Source organism: Natator depressus, chromosome 3 (assembly GCF_965152275.1).
Source record: "Natator depressus isolate rNatDep1 chromosome 3, rNatDep2.hap1, whole genome shotgun sequence".
In the NCBI taxonomy this organism is placed as follows: domain Eukaryota; kingdom Metazoa; phylum Chordata; order Testudines; family Cheloniidae; genus Natator; species Natator depressus.
Window position 1 is genome coordinate 206,773,912 of NC_134236.1, and position 17,513 is coordinate 206,791,424.

Sequence of the window (17,513 nt, forward strand, 5' to 3'; positions counted from 1 at the left end):
TTACTTCTTCAGCTGAAGAGTCCAGAAACGAAGAACTGTTATCCAAATCTAAAACTGAAGAACAAATATTGGAAGGTGGAGAGACTGACATAGGATCGGATCCAAGTACACGGCCGACAGTAATTACTGATGCAATACTAAAGATTATTGTGAAAAAAAGTCCTTCAAAACTAGATCCTACATTTGAATATCCATTTAATAAGTTGAATCATTGATTTATGCCTTCCAGTATGAAGAAAAAAATGAAAAATGGGGAACAAATTAATCGATTGTGGTTAGTGTATTCACAGACCAAAGATGTAGTTTTTTGGTTTTGGATGGAGCTAGAACTTCCATTGAAGACAGATTTTATCAGTTGCATGGTCATTGTGAAACTTGAATTTTTATACGATATTGGAAATATTAAAAAGCAGGTTCCCAAAGACGACCTCCTGAAGCACTGCCAAGACCTGCATTTAGCGCTCAGTGCTGATAACTCTGCTGCCATTGACGGAGTAGAACTGTATGAAGAATTAATAGCTTTACCTGGGCTCATAAGTCCTAAAACTTCTCCTCTAAAAGTATTAGAATTTATAGGAAGAAATGATTTTTTCACTCCAAACACAGCTCTAGCGTTACGCGTTCTTTTACCATGACCCATATCAGTGGCTTCTGGCGAGTGCAGTTTCTCAGAACTGAACTGACTAAACCATTATTTGAGGTCCACCCTGTCTCAGAATTGTTTGTCAGACTCGCATTCCTTTCCATTGAGAGTACCACTGCAAACAATTTAGATTTCACTGAATTATTAAGACGACACAAGTATGAAAACCAGAAAAATTCAGGTCCTATAAATTCTTTTAATTTATGCAAAACCGGGCACACCGGAAGACAGTAACGTTTTTCATTAGCGTGTCGTTGAACCCAAATTGTTTGTAATTGTGATTTTGTTAAAATTAAATGAGTACACTCGTAGGAAATTGCTTTATTTCACTCACTACAAATTCTCTGTTTTCATTTTTTTTTTTAATTTTAAACAGTCAAAACAAAACAAACCAACCAAAAGCCATTGCAAAGTGTGAACCTGTATAAAAGCCAAAAAAAGGAGGGAGGGTCCAACATTTTTTTTGCTTGGGGCGGCAAAAAACCTAGAGCCGGCCCCGGCTCTACCCCTGGCTCTGGGCCACTCAGCAGGACTATCCCTGCAGTGGCTGCTCTGGGCTGGAGGGGGCCAGGATCTGAGAGCAGCGAGCCGGTCTCTCCTGCACACTCAGTGCCCTCCCCTGCTGACACCCATGTCGTGGGCAGCAGGAAGGCACCTGATTCCAATGCAGAGGGGACAAAAGCCAGACCAGGAGGGGGAAGGAGGGAGACTGGGAGGGGAGGTGGGGGAGGCTGAGCGAGGAGACTGGGAACCCATGAGGAAAACGGGGTGAGGGTGGGAGGAATACTGGGAGTTGATACAGAGATCAGACAGGGAGTCTTGCGGAAGACTTGATTGTACAAGGAGCCTGGGACTAGAAACCAGCGGGGAGGTCCGGGGTAAGGAGAGAGATCTGACAAGAAGCTGGGGTGCAGGAGAACTGGGACTGGCTGGGCAAAGAGGCTGGGAGGTGGTGGAGGGAGACTGAGATTGGAGGAGGAACCCGGGGCTGGATACTAGGGTTGGGAACCAGTGTGGGGGCAGGCAAAGAGCGGGACAGGGGACGGTGACTGGCCGCACAAGGACATTGGAACTAGATGTGGAGAGGGGGAGAGACTGCGAGGGTGGGCTTAGTGGGCCACCCACCTCCCATGCCCACCTCATGGCCTAGGATTATGGTCCAAGTAGCCTGCCTCAGTTTCCCCTCTTGGAGCATTAAAATAAAACTTCATTCGGGATTTTTTATTGGTCAAAAATACTCCTCCTTGGGGCATGGGTTTAGTAATACAAGCCACACTGCCAATAGCCCTCAAAATACCAGTCAGTATCAGTTCCTAAATCCGCACATGGTTTCTTTTCCCCCTCCTGGGCCTTCCTAGTCTCGCCCCTGCTTGTCCTGGGACAGTTCACCTGATCCCAGGGTCTGCCCTGCAAGAGCCATTCCTCATCTGCCCCAGCTCCCCCTCCATCGCAGCCACCTGCTGTAGGGCAGTCCCTGATTCAACCCAGGCTACCTTCGTCCGTAATCCCAGTAGTCTATCCCCAGCCCTCCAGCCTGTGGGGTGAGCCAGCCTCTTACAGGGGGTCATTGGGAAATGGCCAGCAAGCCTGGAGAGGGAGACTAGGACCAGCTGGGCCAGTGAATGAAGGGTGGGGAAGAAAGAGCAGGAAGGGGATGGGGCAGGAGCCAGGCTTTGGGGCAAGGGTGGGGGGGGAACAGGTACAAGAAGCTGTGCACAGACCACTCCCCTCCACAGCCTGGAACGGAACCGAACATCCGGGAGTCTCACCAGTCCTCTGCTGTCAGCAAATAGCTGTGAAAGCCACCAGCAAAAGTGGTCTAATCCCCCACTAGTGCTGGTCCACATGGAAGATGACAACCTACTACTGCTAGCAGTGACTCTGTTAGCTCAAGTTGCTGAGGTCGGTGGGGTGGATCTGAAGAGTCCAGCCCTACTGCTGACCCATGGCAGGTCAGTCCGATTCCACATAATGGAATCTCTTTTTTTTCCAGTGATGAGCATCCTAGAAAGGCTCATCAGGAAATTAATCATTCTGGCTTCAGCGGAGGGGTCGAGCAGTGGCTGTGGTCACACGCTGCACCATGAGACTCGCTGCTCATTAGGTGAGCGCCACCCATCCTGCGCGCTGGCGGAGACCAGGCCCTGGGGAAAAGGCGGCACACGAGCATGTACAGACGGTCATAATGCAGGTGCCCAGAGGGGCCGTGTTGAGGGTGCGCAGGTAACTTCATACTGGCATGTCCTAACTTCCGAGTGCTTGACTTGGCAACCGAGAGAGGGAGAGTCTCTGCACACAGCACACCCAGCCAGCGTACAGCAGAACGCCGGCAGACTGGCCCTGAGAGCCCTCGGCGTGACGCGTGGACAGCTAACAGCGGCAGGGAGAGAAGTCAGGCCAGCCCGACAGACTGACCATGTGCTTGCCGAGCTCTGCCTAGCACGATCTGTGGCCCCCTTCCAGTGCCACTGGGAGCAGGGAGGCTCCATCCCATGCGATTCTCCCCATCGGCTCTGGCTCGTGCTCACGGATCGCAGGGCCAGACGGGCCCACTGGGGTCAGCCAGTGCCCAGCCCAGGCCATCGGCCTTCCCTAGCTGAATTCCCGCCTGAGCTAGAGCAGAGCTTTAGAAAAACAGCCCAGGCAGACTTAAATATTCCCAGTGATGGTGACTCCCCCACCACGGTCTTCCCTGCTGTCAAACATCTGCACCCTAGTTCTAGTCTGAATGGGCCTCGCATCAACTCTCCTCAAAACTCTGGTCCCAATGCAGGTACCAACAGACTGTGACCAAGTCACCCTTAACCCTCTCTGGTTAGCACCCAGACTGAGCTCCTCACGTCCTGTCTGGGCCCCCTGTGTGCCGTGGGGCGCTGGCTGGCTGGCTTCCCCTGCGTCTAGCCCTTCTGCTGCATTCAGCCAACTCATCCTGTCAGTAAGTCCCGATTTTGACTCTCCCTGACCCCTGCTGCATTTGCCATACAGCTGGATGTCACGTGGCCAGCTCAGGTGGTGTCCGGGTTGGCCAGGGAGGCTCCTGGGGCAGGGACCCCCATGACGAGTTGCAAAGAGTCAAGGGTGAGGAGCGGGCAGCGAGCACCTTCCCACCAAGCCTGCTCAAGGCAAGCAAGAGCCTCGGCTGCCCCCACCTCTTGGCGCACAGGGCAGGGGACACATGGGCCGGACAGCCCCACACACTGGCTGAAGGCTGTGGGGTCCACCCAGTCCCTCCAGCCATAGTCCAGGAGGTCTCTGAATCTGGTGGGACCAGCCAGGCCCATTCTTAGCAGCCACTGAGGTGACTCCCTGCCCTCAGGAGCAAGCCCATGCTGGCGTCAGTACCAGCAGCTGGCTCCGGCAGGGCACAACCGGTACAGGGCACAGCTAACAGTGCCACGAAGCCCGGCCTCGGGTGCAGCGGCCACGAGGAAGCAGCACAGCCGCCCTGCCCCCAACTGCTGTTTCAAAGGGGAGGCACCCCCTGCAGGCGATTACTGGGGAGCGGGGTGCAGCTGGACGATATTCCCGCTTGATCTGAGCAGGCAGGCTACAGTGCCCCTGGGGAGCTGCCCCCTTGGGGGTCCCCCTCAGCTGCTCCGGCCCTTCTCTGGGCACAGCGTGGCCACCCCCAGCCAATCAGCTGCCACACACAGTGGTTTGAGCTGGATTTATTTCAGGTTCATGCTGCCAGCCTCCCCCAGCAGCACGCATGAGTGTGAAACCAACCAATCAATGCACAACACAACACACAGCAACCCAGCTGCTGTCCCTCTCTGCTCAGCCCAGGGCGGAGGGCTGGACTAACACCCGGGGGCCGCAGGCGCAGCAGGGCAGGCGCTGACCAACAGGAAGGGGCTGCCTGCAGCAGGCACACGGCTGGGCAGATACGAAGGAGAGTCCTACAGGATCCCAGCTTTGCTTGCAGGCCCCACCAGTCTCTATTCCTGGGCATGCACACACACAGCCCCGCTCAGCGCAGGGCAAGGACCCCCGACCCAAGGCTCCGACCACTGGCTGCAGGACAGACCCTCCCTGCTGCTGGCGAATGGGCTCAGCAGGCAGGACACGGAGGAATACTCAGTGCCATGGAGGGACTGAAGACAGAGCCCCAGGAAGTGCCACCCCAGCCATCGCCCAAGGGATCTTTCAACCACAGCCACATGCATAGGCCGTGGTGCCAGGCCCAGCACTGCAAACTCAAGTCAGGACTGACACCTCGAGCCCAGACCTGCACCCTGGCACAAACAGGCATAAGCACCCAGCCTGGCCAGCCAGCCCCCGTGTGCCCAGCCACACTCCCCACTGGGGCACGCAGGGCCCACTCAGACACCCTCTGCTTTCAGCGCTCGATGCCACACTGCCCCCTGCAGGCGTGGGGTGGGCCCTGGCCAGCCATCTGGCACATGCTAGTTTTCCCGGGGCTGGGTGCAGAGCTGGTCTCCTCTTCGGGCCCAGGGCAGTGGCACCCTTCTACGGCGACCCGTGCGTCAGGCTGTGCATTCATCTCCTTCTGCCAGAACTGCCATCGAAAGCGGGGCCCGGCCCGGCCTCCAACGCGGGGCTGCGCTGCACTCATTCTGCTCGCCGGATGAACCAGATCTCATTGCGCCGCTGAGGGACGCTGGGGTTCTCATAGGCAGCCACCATGTAGCTTTCCCGCAGCACGGTGTCTGTGGAGCCCAGCAGCTCCCAGAGAAGGCGGATCTCCCGGAGGATCGTCTCCTCTGTCGTCACCCCGTAGAACACCCTGGAACAAAGGGAGCGGCCACAGCCACGGGAGACCAGTCACCTGGCAATCTCCCCTGTGCCAGCTCCACCCCCAGCACGCCCCAATCCTCCCCCCCAGAGCCGCCGACGCTCCTACCCTTCTCCTCCTCTCCCTCAGAGACGTTTCCTCCGCCCACACCGTTCAGCTCCTTCCCCCGCTGGGCTCAGAAAACTTTCCTCTCCCCCTCCCGCAGCCTGCGGCAATGGCAGGGGTGGGGCTCACCTGGTCAGGACGCGGAGCGGCTGTCTCTCCACGATGTGGATGTCAGGGTCCGTGGGGAGAGGGGGGTCGGGCTGGAACTCCCCTGGGAGGTAATAGGTAGTGGTGACGTCCCGCAGCAACTCAGTGCCCTCCTCGCTCAGACAGATCTCGTTCACCACAGGCACCGTCATGCCCAGGTAGCGGCCTGCAGGGAGGCAGGCACAGGCCGGCAGTGAGAGGGCGCCCGAGGGGTGGAGCCAGCCCCCTGCCCCTCACCTCCCAGCACGCACCTGTGGAGTTCTCCTTGCAGATGTAGCGCATGAGTTTCATGAAGCCCATGGAGATGCTCTGTTCATACATCGGTTCCCCCTTGGTGACGCAGGCCCACTTCCCCGCTGGGTACAGCCGCTCCTCGCACTGAGACAGACAGGGCGACAAGTCAGTCAGAGCCAAGAACAGGGCAGGAGGCTGCCGGCTGATGACAACACCCCATCACATGGGCACTGCCCACCCCCTACTGCCAGTCACCAGGCAGGGGAAGAAAGCTCCTCTGGGCCGTGGGCCCTGGCCACTAGCGCTGTTGGCAGAAAGAAAGGGGGACACATCCCAGCCGTGTGTGGCCAAATGCAAGCAACGGGGTGGCACACCCAGGAGCACAGGCCTTAAAACTGAGAAGTCCCACTGCTGGAGGACATGGGGCTTGTAAGGGGTCAGGCTGCGGGGTAATCTAGAGTCCTCTGGGTTGTAAACGTTACTCCAGGGACAGGCTGATCTGAGCCACGCAGGCAGCATCCCCTCCAGCGTGACGCTGCCTGCCATGGACCGGAGTCTTAGGCTCACACAGCTCACAGGTCTCTACTCTGTCTTATGGTGCCCTGCAGGACGCTGACAACGGGCACTAGTACAGCCCAGTCAATGCCAACACAGCTGGGTAGCTGGCAGGTCTTACCTGCGCTGCAGCCTGGCTACAAACCTAGCCCAGGTGACTGGTGCTTTATCCCCAGGGGAGGACGCAACAGCTCCAGCCTGCTGCTCTTGCCAGTGGCCACAGTTGCTCCCTGGCAGCCCAGATTCTGATGAGTGAAAGACTATTCCCCACCCCTCTCAGGGAGCTGGCACAGCCTGACCGTCACCCCAAGCTGGGTGCACCAAGACCCGGGCAGATGCCATGACTGTGCTACAGGATCTGCAGCAGGCAAGGTACCACCTTTCGATGCCCTGGCCCTGATGCCTGGCTCAGCATCACAGCAACAGCACAAGGCCACGGGCCAAGCCCAGCCTCTGCCCGGTGCGGAGGCAGCCCTGGGCACCCGAGGGCGCCTTGGCAACCCCAGCCTGGGACAGTGGTGTGACAGAAATGCTGCTGTTTGTAATGAGGAGAGGACTCCTGCAGGGACTGCTCTGTATTAACCAATAACCCTCATCTGGTCCGACGGCATGGACATGAGAGATGGGGAGTTGCTGAGAACTACGAACACATTGATGTAACCTGGACTGGGTTAGGGGATGTTCACTAGACCCCGATGCTTGAATTCAGTGGAAGGCAAGGCAATGGCTTCCCAGCTCACAATGCCAAGGCACACACTGGAAAGCCAATGGGGCAGCTGGCAGCTTCACAGATCCTGGGTCTCGTCTCCAAGGTGCTGCAAACCTTGTCTTGCCAGGCTGGGAACATGCGCCCCAGAGGAGAGTGAAGAGGAGAACCCCTTGTGGAGGGGAGACTGCCGCGAGCCGGTGCCTGGCAGGGCTGGGAAGAACTAGTGCCGCAGGCCACATGCTTCAGTGTTTCCGATCAGTTTGCTCTGAAGTGCTTTCGTTCTACATAGCAGTGCTCTGCTTCCCAGGAGCTGCTGCTTGCTAGTTCCCACTGGCCTTGCCCGGAGGGAATGACCTGCAGGACCCAGCTAGCTAAGTCAGACCTCCTAAGGTGACCACCGTTGATTCAGTGCTGGGTGTCAGCGCCGTCTGTGAGAGAGAAACCAACGTTTCCCCGACCAGAGGGAGAGGGCGGCCGGCTGACACCTGGAGGGGTGCGTGGGGAGAGACCGGGTGGCGGGAGAGGTGCAGCTAGCCTGAGCACTGTGACAAGCTGCCCACCCTGTGCCAGAGCCAGTGGCACCCCCTTCCTGGCTCAGAAACAGATGCTAGCTGCAGCAGGTCAGGAGCGCAGAGAGCTACAGGAGTCAGAAGGACCTTCCAGAACAGGACCCAGGCAGAGCAGATCCTGGTCAAGGGTAAAACCCAAGATGAACCAAAGAGCTTTGGGGTGGTCAAAGAACAGACCAGGGGAGGGAGGCAGGCAGAGGCTGCTGGGGAGCAGAGTGAACCCCAGTGTGCAGAGGGGGTGTCGTGGATAAGGCAGGCCCATTACACTCGAGGTAAGGAGATCTGCACACAGACACTCACTGGGTGATGGCCCTTTTCCCTGGGTAGGCTCCAGTCCTGCTGTGGGGAACAAACCCTACTGGTCACAGCCCCCCAAGGAAGGCTGGCAGGTACCCTGGGCCTAGTCTAAGTGTGGGAGAACGGCAGGATTCCACCTGGCACGAGGAGGCAGTGCAGGGTCTGTCAGCTGTGTGGGGCACTCGGCAACCAGCAAGGGCTCGATGGTGCAGCTGGCCTGGAACGGGGACATCAGATGAGGACAAGAGAGAAGTCTGGCTCCAGCATCAGCTGCTGGATCTCACTCTGCCTGCTGGAATGGGGAGCACTCTAGGCCACGTGCTTCAGCCTCAGCATTGGGCGCCACTGCCCTAGAGATCCCAGTGCTGCTCATGATGGGCACTGCGCCACTTTGGTGAGCAACATCTGCCAGTTGATGGGGCATGATCATTGGCACCGCACTTGGTTGACTCAGACAGACTTTAATGCTACTTACACTGGGCACAGAATCACCTTGGCTCTTGGATCTCCAGACTTAACAGGGCCAGGCCCACGGCCCCTGACTCAGTCAGGCCAGAGGGGTTCTGGGCTCACAGTGCCACTTATGCCAACGGCACGCTTGAAAGGGTTAACTCTTTCGAAATGATCCCTCCACTGGGTTCCCATGGGCCTATGGGCAGGGGCACTGAGGCAGAGCTGCTGGAAGAGGGGGCCTTGCCCTGTTCAGAGGTAGAGGCCTGGAGTCAGCCAACTCTAGGTGGCACAGGTGAGCGAGGATCAGCTGATTCCCCGAAAAGAGCAGGAGGAAGAGAGAATCCAGCTGGCAAGCTTGGGCGGGTGGCTCATAGAAGAACCCTTCCAGCTGGGGTTTTCTGTTGGGGAGGAGGCAAAGTAGGCAGGCCAGGCCTGGTGTCTTCTCCAGCAGCAGACAGTGCCCAGGGCGGAGGCGCTGTGCCTAGCATAAGGCTGGGGTGGAAGACTTGTTTCCTTGTCAGTGTCACGTCACTAGACTAGACCTCAGTGAAGGGGCATTATTGGATAGAAAAGCCTGCAGTTTATTTAAGAAGCCCCTTGAAGGGGGTAACTGAGGCAGGCCACTGAAGAGTGACCTCAGGCATGTGAGGGTGCTCGGGAGGACACTGTGACTACAGCCCTGGTGACAGACTGACAGTGGCATGAGGGCTCCAGAATGAAGCCAGAGGGCCGTAGACAGCCAGAGAAGGTCAGTAGGGCACGGATGTGTCCATAGAATTAAGCTCTTGGTGTTCTGTTTACACTTGTGGCGGTTACTGTCACACTGAAGGCCAGCAGATGTTCCCCCTCGCCTCGGTTATCGATGGAGCACGCCTGGAGGCTCTGTGGCCTGGAAGAGGCTCCACACCCAGGGGCGAGGAAGAGATCAGAAAATGTGTCCAGGAGAGTAAGGGGGGGGGGAGGGGCTTAACCGAAGCAGTCAGCAGTGCTGGGGCCTCTGCAGACCCAGATGTACAGGGTCCTCAGTGCCCCTTGGGTCGGACACAGGGCCACTCTAACTAGGGGTTCTCCAAGGTGCCGGAACCCTGGCGCTGACTTGTCGACCCCAGCAAATCTGGGGACCTTGGTGCACATTTGCTAGGCATGGAGCCGCCGTGGCTAGGGCCTCCACACGTGCTACTAGACTTACACAAACTCTAACCTAGTTAACTGGGCATAAAAAGCCGCCCTGATCAGCAGGGCTTAGGCAGCCTTCCCACCTCTGCAGGGCTGGGAAAGCTGACGGGCCCCAAACCAGGCCAGCCCAACAGGCAGAACGGGACACCGGCAGGGAAGCACCAAGGACAGAGCACGATCCCAGCCTGCTGCGCCCTCAGCAGTCCAAAGGGGCCACTGCTCCCCTTCCAGAGCCCTGCCCTGGGCGGGAGGGAGGGCAGGCTGGCTGGCCCGAAGGCCAGGGCTCTCCACGGGAGTCAGGAAGCTAGCAAGCAACCCACACAGAAAAGCCCCCAGAAACTACACTGACTGCTGGAGACTACACAGCACCCTCCTGAGTGGAGCAGAGGGGAGGAGCCGGAAAGAGAAGCCCAGGCAGGCATGGAGGCAATGCTGGAGGTTAGCAGGTTGCTGGAAGGGTCTCTGATGACGAGGGGAGCAGAGTGAGCACCTAATGGGGCTAGAACAGGGCTGGGTGGCTTGCCCAACACGCCCCGTACGATGCTAGTGAACGATAAGAGGATGGGGGGAGGAGGAGGGGGGTCCTGCCTTCTTTGGGCAGGAACAACAGGAATGAAGTGACCCCGGGCATGTGCCAGGCCGCAGGGGCTGGGGCATGGAAAGGAAGAGAATTCCTGCAGCCACGCTCAGGGGACTCAGGCCAGCGGGACACCAGGCTCCGCAGGACTGGAGAGACACTACCCGGAGCTCTGGTGGGTCAGCAGGACACACGGCGGGAGCGTGTGAACCCCACGCCCCTCCCATAGACCAGAGAGGGGCAGGAAGAGGCAGAAGCTAAAACGTCAGGTGACCCAATGGGCCAGAAGCAAGGGAACGAATGCCAAGGTGCCCTTACCTGAGCTGGGCTCCTCCAGTCCCGCCCCAGCAGCCTAGGTGACAGGATGATGTTACCCCGTTCGCAGCATCTCCCTCCCCCTCTTCCTGTCTGTTGGCACACTTGCTAGGTCTTGGCTTCCGTTAGACCCGGAGCTCTGCGGAGCAGGAACCGTCTCTCACTCTGTGACCGGGCATCATTAGGGTACAAGATGGGCAGGGCTACATGACAAACTTGCAGCGTGTCTGGTGAAGAGAGTTCTCCCGTCGCCATGGTAACTCCACCTCTGCGAGGGGCGGGAGCTGTCCACACCAGCGCTTGGGTGGGGATAGCTGCGTCGCTCAGGGGTGAGAGCCCCCAGTGCAGCGAGGCAAGCTTGGACTGAAGCAAAGCACCGGCGAGGCATTATGGATCCTGGGGGCCCTGCGCTGGAGACGAGGGGTAGCAGCAGGAGGGCCCAGGACCAGGGCAGGGACAGGATCTGGGCTGTGGTTGTTTGCAAGGCCAGGGACCCCAGGGTGCTGTGTGTAGGGAAGGGGCTCTGCGCACTGTACAGAGACACAGGACCAGCAGGGGACTCCACCCCCGCACACTTCCGCAGGAAACGGGCTGTGGGTGTGAAATCTGCCCATGCCCAGAGAAAGAGTCCTCACCTTCTCATGCTGCAGCAGGGTGACATAGGGCACCGGCTCACGCACCTGGCTGTGCTGTGTCATCTGCATGATGGGACCCGCCATTTCTGCAAAACCAAACAGACAGGAGAAAAGGGGCCTGCACGGCGAGCAGAGCGCGGGATGGGGGAGGGGAGAAATGCACAATTCAGAGCAACAGGGACCCCGCAGCCCGAATACCAAGTCCTGGGAAGTGCATCAGTGCTGCACCCTGGCGGCAACTGGACACACCCCCAGCCCAGGAAACAAGCTGGCCTGTTCCCTTAGCAGCTGCAGCTTGCTCGCCCCCTCGTACCATTCGGGGGTAACCCTGAGGCTGGATCCAGGTGCTTCTGAAAAAACACACCTGCTCAGAGGCGCTTGCTAGGGCTCCCCCAGCCCCGAGAAGGGTGTACACGAAGGAATGACTATCGCCGAGATACAGGACTAGCCTGCTGCATGCTCACCATCACCTCAGGCAGCTGCTCCTGGGGCCTGGCCCACCCCCGGTCTGTTTAGACTGGCAGCCCTTTGGGGAAGGAATCCTGGCTCCAGGTCTGTCTGCAGAGCACCTAGCAGTCAGCACAATCTGCCACCATAACGCAAGACTTGGGCCAACAGGGCCACGCTACAGCTGCTCTGCGTAGCTCAGCTGTAGCCAGCCACAGCAGTAGCAGATGCTCCCCTCTCCGGCGCTAGGGAGGCCACGGCCACGTTCCATGGCCCAGAAGCACGTTTCGGATCAAGAGTCCGACAGGTGGCTTTGCCTTTATTCTGAGGTCCTATAAAGGCTGTTTACGCTGGCGGTACTAAACAGAGCTCAACCGTCAGGGCCAGAGGTCAGTGGGCGCACGCTCAGCAAGCGGAGAGTTACCTGGCGGGAAGGAAGGTTGATAAAGCACATGTGGGCAGGGTGCATTCCCATCCTATTGGCCCTGCCATCCCCTCCATACGTGAGCCACAGTCATCGGCCCCTCTCAATTGGGCACCAAGCGTCTGTTTGCTGAGGGTCAGGCTCCGTCATTTATTTCTCCAAGGAGCCAGTGTTTAATAGGAATCAGCTGAACAGTTCTGCTCCGGCCCCTGCTCTCCCCACCACGTGGCAGGCAAAGGACTGAATCGTATCTTTGCGGGGCTCTCGCTGGGGGAGAGATGCTGCACGCTCAGCTCTGACTTGCCCTCAGGGCATGTCTACTCTACAAAATTAAGTCGACCTAACTTACATGGGCAGAGAGCCACCACAGTAATTACAGTGCTCATGCGTGTCTACACTCTGCTCCTGGTGTCAGTGGTGTACATCCTCACCAGGAGCACTGGCAGCGATTGTACTGTCAGTGTGGGGCATTGTGAGATGGCGCCTGAAAGCCAGCAACTGTCAACGTAACCAACGCAGAGTCAGGCCAAGGGTCAGAAGCAAGGTGTAGGGCCAGGACCAGAGATGGCACAAGCATCAGGAACGAAGCTAGAGTAAGGCAGGAACTGGGACGGGCAAGGGACCGAGTCAGGAACCTGGACCAGGATGGATGCCAATCGCAAGAGACAGGCAAGGAACGGGATCCGCTGCACCAGCAAGAGGAAGTTTACACAGTTGCTCGGACCCCACTCCTTACCTGTCTCCTTCAATCTGCTTCCAGCCCTGTTCCTGCTCTGCTCCCAGGTCCTGCCTTAGTGCTGCTCTGTGCCTGACCCATGGCTCTTCTCTGGGTCCTGCCCCTGCACCTTCACTCCTGACCACCGGCTCCAGCTCTGACCAGATTCCAATGCTGGACTCCTGCTCTGACCGTTCGCCAAGACCGCCTACATCCCGCTTCATAAGAGTTGGTTGGACAACCCACCCTGGGTCACTTCCTGGCTGAAATAATGGGTGCAAGCCAAATGGGCGACCCAGGCCTTGGGCCTCCCGATAGGACTTCCTGGGGGGGCCTGACCTGCCAAGATTAGTGAGGTGTTGCTTCATCTGTCTCCCTTGGTGGTGACAAGGGAGTATCCGAGACTTCGGGCCCCCAGAGCCCCAGGTTCTAGACCCGCTGAAACCAGGGACCTGACTCAGCTCCTTGCACGCATGCTCAGTCTCTCGGGCCATAGAAACCCTGTCAGCATTGTTAAGCCCTATAAAGGAACAGCTAGTTTCATATATTCTGGGCCACTGGGCTTGGAACACTGTCCTTGGAGGGTCAGCTCCTTCCAGGGGAGCAGCCAGGAATGGGCCACACAGAATTGCTGGTGGAGAAGGCTCCACCTCTGCCAAGGCTTCCTTTGAGGCACTAAATGTGTTGGAATTTCTAATTGTGGGGGTGGGGAAGGAACTCAGCCTTGCTCTCACCTTGAGGAAGGGTCACTTGGTGGGTGCTGGCCACTGTTTCCCAATGAGAGAACAGCCTGTTCTGTTCTTCCCCATCCATTGGCTCCTCATCTTCATCAAGGGACTCATCGTCCAACCCATTGAGGTCCTCCAGGGTAATGCGAGCCATGCCAACACCACAGTTCCTGCTGCAGGGGGAGAAAAGAAAAAAAGCAGTGTTTAGTGCAAACCTGAGAGCAAGGGGGCACAGCTGGTGCCCACCGCATGGAGAGGGGCAGCAGTGTGTGCTCTAGATGTGAGGGAGCTGCAGGTTTGGAGAGGTACACACCAATACAAACAATTCTGGGCTGAAGAGAGGGGGCAGGGCCTGGTAGAGGTTCTCCTCCCTACGCCCTCCATTCAGCCCCCGAAGAAGAGTCACCTGAGAAGCTGAGGACCAGATAGGAGAGTCAGTAGAGACTGGTGTGGCTCAGGTGGGGGAGTAGAAATGGTGCAGGCAGTGCCAGTGACTTCCTGGCTGGTAGGGACACCAGGAGGATGGTGAACTAAGGTCACCATATTGACACAGCCCTTGGGATTATTAAGAGTCCCGGAGCTGTGATCAGAACCCAGAAGTCCTGAGTTTATATCTGCTGAGATACTTGTACAGTAAACACTCGTTAGCAGCAATTTATTGGTGCGCTTTTGCTATGTTGCTCCTAAGCAGCTGGTGCTGTTATAGGGGGTGTCGCCTGACCAAAGGCACCCGGCTTTTTCTGATACGTACAACAGCTGCAGTACACACTCACAATTACTGCTGCTACGGTATTACTGTAGTACGCCCCCTGTGCGTTTTAAACACGTGCTCTGTTCTCCACGGTGCCTTAAATATTGTACCACGAAAGCAATATGGAGTTAATGTTATAAAAGTATCAAGTTTTATTTTTGTTTTAAGATCAAACATCAGCCATGACAACAAACAGCCTTTTGGTCTTGTAAACATTTTTTGTACTCGCCCTTAACTGTAATACTTTGTACATGTTGTAAGTCACTAGATAAGGACATCTGCTAAGCAAATTAATAAATAATAACAGTAATACTGTAATAACCTAAAAGTATTATTCCACATCAGAGTGTTTTCTATTTATACAGTGAGTATCAATCTGTACGTTAATTAAGCATGGACAAATTCACTCATTTCAGGTGAAAGAACATGGAGAAGAAGCGGAGCAAATTAAACAAACCCGGTTTTGTTTGGAAGATGGGACTCAATGTCCCATAGACCCTGTCACCAAGTCCTGCTACCTGGGAAAAGTGCCAGAGTGCATGCAAAGCCTTCAACAGCTCGGAGTCTGTCAGACGTGGAACTTCATCAAAATAGTCCTCACTCTCTTGATTATCCTCTGAATTATAATATGTCTCATCAACACAAACTCGTTTCTCTGGCCTTGCAGCAGCTGCAGTGTGCAGTAATTCCTCATCGGGTAGCTCTCTGAATGTGAGCAAATCCTCATCCCCAGCAGCTACTAAGAGGTACCTCTTTTTCCACGTTGACTGGAAGTGGAACATCGTTCGGGGGGGGTCACCAAAGTCTTCAATAGCCTCATCTCGCACACCTTCCACTGGCACAACAAATTTGCCTTTCCTGTAACAACTGGAAATTGTTAGTCGGCTTTACATGTTGCCAGGCTTCAGCAACAAGATGAACACAATCTAGCACATTTACAGTTTTCAGGCCTGTCTGAACATCTGCGCTGGGGTCCACATCAGGAGTAACAATAATCCAGTTTGCGATTTTTGATTGATAATGTCCCTTCATGTTCTTAATCGCACTGTGAGCCATAGGTTGCATCAAAAAGGTAGTCTTAGGGGGGTAAGAATTTGAGCTGAATGTTAGTGAGAACCATTCCTTGGGGTTGTGCAGAGCAGTTAATCGAGGAAAAGGCATATTTTACAGCTCTGCAAGCAAAGATGATAATCCCACTTTTTCAACCAGTTGATGAAAATGTCACCTGTCATCCAGGATTCGCTGAACTGACATAATTGAAGGGAAGTTTATTGAAATCCTTCAGAAGCATCTGGGTCATTTTGACTTCCCGATCACGAACAGCAGGCGTTTGTCACTCCCATCCATGTTGGCACAGACGAGCACAGTTGTCCTTTGAAGTTTTCCCTCCTCCTAGCTTTTCATTTTTTTCCTATATGTTGTCCCCTGTCACAGAGCCCTTTCAAATAAAGTCCTGTTTAGTCAGCATTGTAGATGTCAGCTGGGAAAACGTGAGGAAATTTTTCACACTGCCACTGCTGGTTTGTCCGGTGTTTTTTGTCATACTTTTTTTTGTAAGCAACATTGAAGCTTTTCTTCCATCTGGTAAACAGACCGTCACTTGCCTTAAAATCATTCAATCCAAGTGAAGCAGCAAGCTGAAGGGGTTTTTCCTTGATTTCAGGTCCAGCTAGTTGTACTCCCTGCGCCATATAAAGGGAAGCTAGTCGACATCAGAGGCTTTTCCTTCATGCCCACGCTTACATCAGCTATTTGATTGTCCGTCTTCATATTTAGCCAAAAGCTTATCCTTCTGCTTCCACATTCTGCATACAAGCAACCTGTGCAACTCCCACTTAACTGCAACTTGGCTTTGAGTAGCCCCCAGAGCTTGACAGTTGTGGATAATCTGTACTTTTTCTTTCAGTGAGAAATGGCTTGGCATTTTGTCTGTTTTTGCCACAAAAAAATGATGCAAGCAAGCAGAAGATGACACATCACAATCTCATAAACGTTGCTCCATTGCAGTGGCTCTCAAACTTTTGTACTGGTGACCCCTTTCACATAGCAAGCCTCTGACTGCAACCCCCCTTAGAAATTAAAAACACTTTTTTATATATTTTAACACCATTTAAATGCTGGAGGCAAAGCGGGGTTTGGGGTGGAGGCTGACAACTCCCACCCTCCCATGCAATAACCTCCCAACCCCCTGACGGGTCCCGACCCCCAGCTTGAGAACCCCTGCTCTAATGCAGCAGCTGTGTTGCTGTTACCGAGTGGACAACTCACAGTCGGAAAAGCGTTCCCAGCCGAAATGTCGCTCGTAAGCGGCGGGTGCTCTTGCAAGGTGTTGCTGCCAAAAAGCATCTACTGCGTCTCCTGCACAGACGTATCCGAGCACTTCACAAACAGTAGGTTTACCTTCCCCGCTGTCCTGTGAGGCAGAGGCTGGTGCCCCATTTAACAGACGGGACGCGGAGACAGAGCGCGACTGGCGGAAACTCTTGGAGTAAGCCTTGACCTCCTGGCTCCCGCTCCCCTCCGCGAGCTGGGACGAGGACTCAGGGCAGCTGATCCCGAAACAAACGGTAACTATTTAGACATTTGGCCTCATAAAATCACAGCAACGGGGTTTAAAGGCCAGCCCTTGTAAACAAACAGCCCAAGGCCTCCCGCGCATGTACAGCGCCGAATTACTCGTCTGAAGCAGCCATCCGCGTGAGATGACCCGAGACCGTCCCGACCCGTCCCAGACACGGAACCGCTGGCTCCGGGGAGAGCATCTGGGCTGCCGCGCCCCCGGGCAGCGACTGGGCGAGGCAAGGACGCTCTGCGGAGCTCAGCCCACAAGGCGGCGGCAGGAGAGGCCCCGGCTCGTTACCCGGTCCTGCGGGGACTCCGGATTCACGCCTAGGCAGCGTAAGCGGCCCGCCGGCCCCGGCGCACTGCAGCAGGGAGTTCCGCAGGTCGACCCCGCCTGGGGCAGGGAGAGACGGAGCCCTTCCCCCCCGCCCGGCCCGCAGGACTGGGGCCCCACAGGCAGCGCGGGGGGCCGGCACCCAGGAGTCCGGGGCGCTGAGGCCAGGCCCCCGGGGGGTCAGGGGTCACAGGTCCCCGGGGCCGGGCAGGACCCCGCTGGCCGGGGTGGGGAGGCCCGTTACCTGGCACTTCCCGCCCCGCGCCCGACCCGGAACTTCTCCGGCCTGAGGTCACCGGCCCGGAAATCCGGTGACGATTCCTGCGTCCTGACGTAACCCTCATGACGGGAGGGCGGCCGTGTGCCGCGGTGCCCCGGAAG

The 17,513-nt window shown here is 56.4% G+C and overlaps 1 protein-coding gene across 3 annotated transcripts; it reads right to left on the reverse strand.

The window, feature by feature from the left end:
* Positions 1-950: 950 nt before the first annotated feature.
* LOC141985545 (heme-binding protein 1-like) lies at positions 951-17,513 on the reverse strand. 3 transcript variants are annotated; one of them, XM_074949773.1, is made up of 6 exons: positions 17,377-17,513; positions 13,492-13,658; positions 11,172-11,257; positions 5,903-6,029; positions 5,634-5,817; positions 951-5,390 (listed from the first exon to the last, which is right to left on the reverse strand). In XM_074949773.1, the coding sequence occupies exons 2-6, from the start codon at positions 13,637-13,639 to the stop codon at positions 5,216-5,218; spliced, it is 720 nt and encodes a 239-aa protein (XP_074805874.1). In that variant the 5' UTR covers positions 13,640-13,658; positions 17,377-17,513; the 3' UTR covers positions 951-5,215. The 3 variants fall into 3 exon arrangements, with proteins under 3 accessions (XP_074805874.1, XP_074805875.1, XP_074805873.1); XM_074949774.1 differs by lacking the exon at positions 17,377-17,513 and adding an exon at positions 16,637-17,079; XM_074949772.1 differs by lacking the exon at positions 17,377-17,513 and adding an exon at positions 16,505-17,078.

Bases quoted from the DNA above. Each gene is read 5' to 3' on its own strand.
- LOC141985545 (XM_074949773.1), bottom strand. From the start codon at position 13,639: ATGGCTCGCATTACCCTGGAGGACCTCAATGGGTTGGACGATGAGTCC. The intron at 11,258-13,491 runs GTGAGAGCAAGG...TTGGTTTTGCAG, and splicing joins CCAAGTGACCCTTCCTCAAG to AAATGGCGGGTCCCATCATG. The intron at 5,818-5,902 runs GTGCGTGCTGGG...GCCTCCCTGCAG, and splicing joins CTGCAAGGAGAACTCCACAG to GCCGCTACCTGGGCATGACG.